This window comes from Octopus sinensis, linkage group LG17 (assembly GCF_006345805.1).
Source record: "Octopus sinensis linkage group LG17, ASM634580v1, whole genome shotgun sequence".
Taxonomy (NCBI): domain Eukaryota; kingdom Metazoa; phylum Mollusca; class Cephalopoda; order Octopoda; family Octopodidae; genus Octopus; species Octopus sinensis.
In genome coordinates, this window is record NC_043013.1 from 23769707 (window position 1) to 23778930 (window position 9224).

At 38.6% G+C, this 9224-nt stretch overlaps 1 protein-coding gene across 1 annotated transcript; it reads right to left on the reverse strand.

Moving 5' to 3' along the window:
- Positions 1 to 3762: 3762 nt before the first annotated feature.
- On the reverse strand, positions 3763 to 8370 carry LOC115220716. Its single transcript, XM_029790866.2, has 3 exons — positions 8046 to 8370; positions 4537 to 4539; positions 3763 to 3881 (listed from the first exon to the last, which is right to left on the reverse strand). The coding sequence occupies exons 1-3, from the start codon at positions 8368 to 8370 to the stop codon at positions 3763 to 3765; spliced, it is 447 nt and encodes a 148-aa protein (XP_029646726.2).
- Between the last annotated feature and the right edge of the window lie 854 nt (positions 8371 to 9224).

The window sequence follows — 9224 nt, forward strand, 5'->3', positions numbered from 1 at the left end:
CAAGATCGGTTTCTTTTGACTAAACACCAGACTTTATCATTTTAAATTAGGGGTGGAGCAACAAGTGGGATGTCATGACATATATACTGTTCTCAAGTTCTTTAACAGTTTGATTATAGAATCAGTTTTACTTCGCTGGTTTTTTACTTTTTTTTTATATTTTATTTATTTATCTCTTCTCGCTTTTCGTCGTCTGCCCGAAAGGGATTTCACATTGATTTCTAGCATTGTCACGCGACCAGAAATTTAGATGATACACTTGAGGAAATAACCCACAGCATATGACTGGTACATTTTTGGATCGATCCCCAGTAGGATGAAGACAAAGTTGATGTCAGTGGGAATAGAACTTGGAAAGCAGAAACACAATTCAGCTCTTCCTACGTTCAAATGATGATGATGAAAAGGCCAGAAATATAGTGAGAGAAGAGTACAGTCGATTTAAAGGACATGGCTGCTACTTCTTTTAGTGACCATAGAAAAATCAAGTCAGTGGAGGAGCCTAGACGTTGTTGCTCTACCTACTAGAAATAACAGCCAAAACATACTCAAACTATGACTTACTGCACTTAAAAAGGACACATTTATATGATTACTATATGGCCAAAATTCATTGTAGGTGAAAAACAAAATGAGGATTATCACGTCTGGAATATCTTCGGCCAAAAGCCTTCTCGGTCAAGGACGAACTGGTGCTAACATCCTCAGACAGATGAAAGAAAAAGTTGCCTTCCACGTTTTACAAACTAATAACGAAAAAATACATAACTAAATATCGCAATATGTTTAATCCGTTACTCTACATTCCGGTACCATTGACTTCAAACAGTTAATCCTTCTTCATTCCACCTTTCACAGTCATCTTTAAGCTATTCACTCCTAACATTGTCTCAGAGCTTCGAGAACTCTCTATTAGCTCAACTCCGTGCCACTTAACAGCCTCTTGTTATAATATCAAGTTTGGAAGGATAGCAAAGTCAACCACGGCAGGACATGACTAAATACCACCAAGTATTTTGTCTGATACTCGACTGATTCTGCCCCCCACCCCGCCTTTTAAAGTTTATTATTTCCTCTCACATGGATTCCCCCTGCCTCATGCGATCGTTGCTACCTCCCACTCCGAACTAAATCATTCTAATCCTCTCAGCCGCTTCTGGCTTTCCCCAGAATTTCCACTCCTCCCTTTCTTTCAAAAGGAGTAAAATATTTGTCTTTCTTGTTATGAATTCCCTCCTTTTAGATACATCCAACCGTTCGCTTGCATTGCCCTAAATTCGGTAGCTTACTTGACCTCCCCATCGCTCATACTACTACTCTACGAGGCCCCTAGCTTACGGTCATCGTAATCAATTGTTTTGATTACTGCACATCTTACTAAGTCCGTGATGCAGTATACACAGGTGGAACCGGGTGCCATTTAGAAGACAGGTTTCGTTGCATTCGCTGGAGGTTCATAACAATGCTTGGGCAGATTTCAAACCCATAACTTGAGACTTCGATCAACACGGTTCTACCGTTGATCACTTCTCAGCCTGCGGCGATTCTCTAACATTAATTTTAGTGTGAGCTACAGACACAAAGTAAAGGTTTGTCTTCATCCTGAACATCGTTTCTCGACAGGTTTCTTGTACACATCTCAGCTTCCTTCAAATTTCACCTTTCACCTCTCAACGCTCGAAAATTACATTTTTTTTTTTTTTTTTTGCTTTATGGGGTAACAAACAAACTAGTGGAGACGAGAATACATTTACCAAAGGTTTATCATTTTAGGTACAATAGGGCTTAAGTCGTCAGACATTTTTGTACAATTCCCTCAGGTTCGTTCCACGCTCGCTGCTGACATTCTTCTGTTTCCATTTTTTTCTCCCGGAAGCCCCTTTCTTTCCTACTGACCAACTTCCTAGCTAACCCGCATCGAAGTATCTGTCTACAGTTCGTCAGTCACGAATCCTTCCCTACATAGCTCCTACCTGTGCATCTATATCTATATATGTATATATATACACTTGCGTCGGAAATTAATTAGCACTTCTCAAATTTCTACATTTTCTTACATTTTCTTAATTTAATTAACTTATTATCAGAAACGAACTCGTTTTTAATCAAAAATTTATTAAAACATATCCCAGCACACCACATAATTGTTATTAATCGTGAAATTTAGTCAATATCTTGTTGCTCCTCCTTTGGCAGCAATGACAGCTGCTACGCGGGTCGGCATGCTGTCTATGAGTGCCTGCAGGTACTGTGCAGGGATGGCTCCCCCATGCAGCAAGAAGTGCCCCAAACAGCTCGTGTCGGTTCCTGTATTGTTGCACATTCAAATCCCTACCCAATCGACTCCAGAGGTTCTCAATAGGGTTCAGGTCAGGTGACTGGCCAGGCCAGTCCATGACCGTCACCCCATGGTCCTTGAAGAAACCGGTTGTGAGCTTGGCTGTGTGCGAAGGCGCGTTGTCCTGCTGGAGCAGTACTCCTCGCCACCAAAGAGGTATCCCGTATATCTATATGTATGTAAACGCATTGCCTGACTGTGTGTAGTGAGTCCAGTAATGGGGACAAACATTATGTCTCTCTGTGACTAAATATAATATGTGCTGTATATGCATTCCGTGCATTCACCCGATTTGTAATTCTTTGCTGCTTTATTTCTGCTCCATGTATCACCCTCTCCCCCCCCACCTCCAACACACTTCTCCCCATCCTCACTGACCTCTGCTTTGAACAGCAGAAGTCGTTGTTTCCTTTGCAATTGTCATTCTTACTATCTTTTAATCCTCATCCTAGTTATTGACAACTTTTTGCATTCTGTCTACCATTCCCTTTCCCTCCTCCTCCTCCTCCTCCTCCCACACACACCTTGTTTGCGTGTGTGTCTGTGTGTCTTTGTCCTTCTTTTACCTTTACCATGCACATTCTTAAGACTATGTCCCATTTCACTTGACCTGGTCAACACCCCCCTCCTCCCATTTCAAATTACATCAGTCGTGATGCAAACTTTGTCGCTTCTACTATCCCTCCCTCCCTCCCTCCCTCATTCTATAAGCACTCTAGTCATAGCACCTCATGCTGTCTTTTCCACCTCTTCCCTCCACCACCACCACCACCACCACCATACTCACACATTACTCTTTTATCGATCTCCATTATCCGTCTGCAATATCGCCACCAATACTATAATACTTTTATATATTCTCTCTCGGAAGAAGGGCAACATTTCGAAACGTTAGCTTCTTTCTCTTTTCATGACAAACTCAATTTACTGAGCTCTTCTAATTCAACCGACCTATTGACTTCTAATATTGATTAATGTCATACATTTTAAAGTAGGGCGCAGACAATTATATCAACCCTTGTATTTGATTGATATTTATTCTATCGACCCTGGAAGGATGGAAGACAAATATGCAACGAAATATCACAAGTTGTTCTATTCGTCGTTCGATCGATTCTGAATATCAAAAGCAAACACATCAGAAATCAATCAGAAAATTAATGCCTTTGAATTTGAATTTTAAAATTAAGGCTAAAGGCTTAATGACAATTAAGAGGGAATAATTTTTCTAATAAGTGCCAGCGTGGCTGTTTAGTTAAGAAGTTCGTTTCCCCACGACATGGTTTCGGGTTTACTCCCATTACCCGGCACTTTCTGCGATATATTTAAGTAGGATACACGAATGGCTATGCAAAACTTATATTTTAAACAAATTTTCAAAGAAAATTTCGTCGCCATTAGAATATGAACAGGACATTGTGTTATCAGTGAGCAGAATGCAAAGTGACGAATGATGCACCAAAGTACAAAAATAATTTCATTTTAGAAGTTTCTGCTTTCTTTAGCAATTTCCTTGAAAGTTTACCATAGGTAGTCCTTGTCCCTACAAAAGTTAACATGAACAGACTAGATGAGATATTACAAGAAAATAGGCGCCATAAATCACTGCACATTGGCTTCTGTTTGGTTTAACCAATCTACTTATTATTTTTTCTTTCTTTTTGGCAAAATACGGAGGTGGGGGGGGGGTCATTTATAAAATGGCATCCAGTGAAAGGGGGCCGCTGAGCTCTAGAAGGTTGAGAACACTGCCCTAGACCGACGGAGCTTCACTTATACACACTTAAGCATAAAAAAAGACGACAGATTTTGTATTGTTGCTGTTATTTAAACTTAGGTCAGCCTTGATCCAACCGAACATTTACCAAAGTCGTTCCAGCCGAAACCATTTTGTCACATGTTCGGAAAGCTTTATCTAAAACTGCGTCATATTATATAGTATCCTTCCTCTCTTGTTAACAGCAGTTCATTATGATTTCAGAGATGTTACCCTGCTAGTTCCATCTCGCCCGTGTCGCACCGCTACTACTGATAAACTCAAAACACTAATGGCCGAAGAGGTATTAAAGGCATCAGACGTCATTCCCGATGCTAATGGATGCTGTAATTGAGAGTGGATGGTCAGATACGAGCTGGACAAGAAACTGATCAGAGGCTCCAACGCGGTCTCGTGAATTAATGGCATTGTAAATCCTTACGGTCTGAATCGAAAGAAAAAGATTTTGCATACAGAAGACATAATGACAACAATGAATCTATACAAAGAGAGAGGGGGGAGGGGGGCACACACATCAGTCAAAGCCCAATTCAACCAGCCATATTGCAAGTATGCGAGAGAAAAAGAGGGGAGAGTTTTTACTTACTGAGTCTATTGTAACCTCACCACTAAAACCGCAAAATATTTCCGTTTCATTTTAAAAACTGGTTTCGTCCACCCAATTCTTGGCGAACAAGAAGCCTTGACAGAAAATCCCATCATTTACGTGATTAGAATACCAACCAACATCTTTTCAAATTACAAAGTGTGTACGTACGTATGTATGTACGCACGTATATGCATATATGTATGTGTGCATGTAAACCAAATGCATATGTATGTATGTGCATTTACGAGTATATTTGTACTTATATATATGTGTGTATGTGTGTCTATACATGTGTATATATATATGTACACACATATGTATATATGTACATGTATATATATGTACATGCATACACGTGTGTGTACGCTCACAATACACTCACAAAGTTAAAATTTCAAAAGCTGTCAGCTTAAATTCTAGTCACGTAAACATTGCGACTCTTTGTCAAAGCTTCCTGTTCGTCAACAATTGGAAAAAAAATTGCCACTCGTCCATTGTTTTTTGCTTTTAATTTCAGCAATAGCAACAAAAGTATTTCCAGTTTCCCTGCAAACAAAGAATTATTGAATAAGGCGGCAGCTTATCAAAACGATGTCATTCTACCCAGCAGATACAAGAATATAAAACTGTCAACGCCCCTAACCTTTCCAAACTAAGAAAAAAGGCTGAAATATTCTACAGGCTAAACATCTTTTCACATTAAATGTTACGCCTAATACTGGTGATGCCTTCCTAGCTTTAATCGATATACACGCCCCCACTAGCTATAAATCTAGAAAATTATTTATCAGACATAATCTTAAATTAAGTTACAGTTGCACAACCAACAAAACAAGATATTATATTCCATACACTCCACAAAAGAAGAAAAGCCAATGACTCAGGGACTAACACCAACGTTTATCCGCTAAATACGACCAGTAATGCTGAAGCAGTGATGTATGAAGCTGAGGTTAGCTCCACCAAACTAAATCCCGACATGACACATAAGTGCTAATTAGTAATGACCATGAGAAAGTCAGAATGAAGATAATCAAACAACATTTTTAGAAGTAACGGAAAAAGAAACATTAGTAAAATATACGACTACATCTATCGATTAAAAGGAAACACTTCCAGTTATAAGAATATCCTTTACTACTCTAGGCACAAGGCCCGACATTTTTGGGGAGGGGTTCAGTCCATTAGATCGATCCCAGTACGCAACTGGTACTTAATTTATCGACTCCGAAAGGTAATGTGGACCTCGGCGGAATTTGAACTCAGAACATAAAGACAGATGAAATACCTATTTCTTTACTACCCACAAGGGGCTAAACATAGAGAAGACAAACAAGGACAGACAAACGGATTAAGTCGATTACATCGACCCCAGTGCGTAACTGGTTCTTAATTTATCGACCCCGAAAGGATGAAAGGCAAAGTTGACCTTGGCGGAATTTGAACTCAGAACGTAAAGACAGACGAAATACCGCTGGGCATTTCGCCCGGTGTGCTAACGATTCTACCAGATCGCCGCCTTTCCAATAATATCAAATCGAAGATAATTAGAAAATCAACACCGTGTAAGAACGGATGTAAAAAGAAAAACCCTTCCACAACTATGTCACGTTGCCTGAAAATAAAGCTCAACTGCCCACTGTATAAAGCAGAGGTGGGGAAACTTTTTAGTGCGGCGGGCAAAAATTTCCAAAGAAAAGGTCCGTGGGGGGATCAGAAGTCCTGACTCTTGTATCTTTGTAAATCATAGGCGTAGGAGTGGCTGTGTGGTAAGTAGCTTGTTTACCAACCACATGGTTCCGGGTTCAATCCCACTGCGTGGCACCTTGGGCAAGTGTCTTCTACTATAGCCTCGGGCCGACCAAAGCCTTGTGAGTGGATTTGGTAGGCGGAAACTGAAAGAAGCCCGTCGTATATATGTATATATATATATATGCGTGTGTGTGTTTGTGTGTCTGTGTTTGTCCCCCTGGCATTGCTTGACAACCAATGCTGGTGTGTTTATGTCCCCGTTACTTAGCGGTTCGGCAAAAGAGACCGATAGAATAAGTACTGGGCTTACAAAAGAATAAGTTCCGGGATCGAGTTGCTCGATTAAAGGCGGTGTTCCAGCATGGCCGCAGTCAAATGACTGAAACAAGTAAAAGAGTAAAAGAGTAAAAGAGTATGTCTGTGTATAATTCGATATACATTAATAAAGATAAGTTTAACACATTAAATTAACGCATAACATCTTCATTAACGCCGCCACTGAATGTAGGACGTTTATATTACTTATGAGGCATTCTATATTTTTCAAAATGTACCTATCCTAATGTTGGAGAAATCATAACAGTCAAGAACAGACCGAATTTAATTTTGAAACATTACATTAGTACCTAATTAGTATTATGACATATTTGAACAAATTTATTCTGGTGATAATTTTATAAAAGCTAATCAACCTTAACTTTAAAATTTGGCTGTGTTTAGTGAGAAGGATGAAACTACTTTTCTTTTTTTTTTTTTTTTTTGGAAAGTTTAGGAATATCACGTCTTTGAAGAAACTGCTATTCTTAGTTCATTTCTCGGGTTTTCGTTAGTAAGTCTGGTACGAAGACGATTTTTTGCATAATTCAATTTGGAAATAACTGCTCACACTAAGTTGTTGAAAATTGAGATACAAATTTTAAGGCATTTTTATGTAAAGTAGGGTATTTCTCAGGATTGATGGGTTTGTAGAAGTCCAATAAAGACAAATTACTGTATTTTGATTTTATTAAGTTCTCCGACTGCTAATCAATTCTAATTGCAAGGAATCCAGAGTTTCCTCAGGACACATATCAAAAGGTGTTTCAAAAAACACATGTGGTTCGATTTTATCTTGTATTTCTTCAAGTCTACTTTCAAATTTCTTCAAAAGACTTTCACACTCATCAGAATATTCCATTGTTGATTCGGGATTTAAATCGCCCAGTTTGGGAAAATGTGTGAAGCACTTTCTTTTCAGCTGTGTGACAAATAAATGAAGTATCGATTCAAAGCTTTTGATATGAGAAAGCAAACTGGTTATTAGCCGATTGGAGTCTTGTAGTTTCAAGTTCAAATTATTTAAATGTCTAGCTATATCTACTAAAATGCTAAATCACTTTGAAACTTTTTATCTTCCATTTCTATAATAGGAACACCTTTAATAACCATAAAAATTTTCACTTCTTCCTTCAGTTCATAAAATCGCTTAAGCATTTGGGCCTTACTTAACCACTTAACTCACCATATTCGGCTTCAAGATCTTTCAAAAATTCTTTAACTTCCCTATTATTCAACCCTTTGCTTTATATCAAATTATCGGCCTTACTTACAACTTTCATTACATTGCCCATCTCGAGAGATTTTGCACATAAACTTTCCACATGAATAAAGTAGTGACACAATTAAAGTTTTCGAATCCAAAAGATGCTTCTTAAATTCATTCTTAATCAGAGCTAGGAATCCTTTTTCACGACCTGCGGCACCAACAGTAGTAAGATCACTCATTTTTTCATACGCTAAATCAAAATCGTTTAAGGCTGAGTCGACCATTTGGAATAAGTCTTCACCTCTAGTTGTTCCATGCATTGATTTTAAGGCAAGAAATTCTTCCCGAATGTTGAATTTTGCAATTATTCCACGTATAAATATTGCCATCCGAGCAGTATTAGACAGATCAGTTGTCTCATCAATGGCTAATGAATACAAAACGAATTCTGTTGATTCACATTTTAGAGAATTATGAATAATCTTTACACTGTATCTTCTATCATCCTTCGGCTTTCATTTCATATAAAAATTAATTCGATACATGTAATATATTTTTAGTTTTCTCAGCTAAAGTGTAGTTGGGTCTCAAGGAGGTGGTACAAACCAAGCAACATGTGTTTCATAGAGAAATAAAATTTCCATTCAAATGGCAATTACTGGACGATTTCTGTTCGTGTTCGACCGTTTTAAGTCGTAGTGGAAACCTGACCTATGTTGCAAAGAGGCACACGAGTACTGTATCAATTTTATAATTGAAAAATTTACTTTATTTTGTACATACTAATATATCAGCCTGTGAATGCAATAAAATGATCTCGCAGGCGGGGGTTCCTCCACTCCTGGTATAAAGCAATCATCACTCTCCTGTAGAAAAACCGACATTTTAAATTCCATGCAATAACAGCAGGCACACACGCACATAAATATGCGTGTGTGTGTGTGTGTGGTGTGTGTGTGTGTGTGTGTGTGTGTGTGTAGATTAAAGATGGTGGGGGGATATAATGGTGAAGTATATCACAACACATTAATGGCCATACGGTAAAAATATAAATGAACAGCTAAACCGTCCAAGAAGTCTGCTGGTGTTTGGTAATCTGACATTCCAAGAGTCTCCAAATTTGAAGAGAACATCAACGTCGTGTAAAACAATAATAAAAGCAAACGTATGGCTTCTACGGTGTCACCACAGTCGTTCCTAAAAGCGAACGTATGGCTTCTAAGGTGTCGCCACGGTCGTTCCT

Bases quoted from the DNA above. Each gene is read 5' to 3' on its own strand.
- LOC115220716 (XM_029790866.2), bottom strand. From the start codon at position 8,370: ATGGCAATATTTATACGTGGAATAATTGCAAAATTCAACATTCGGGAA.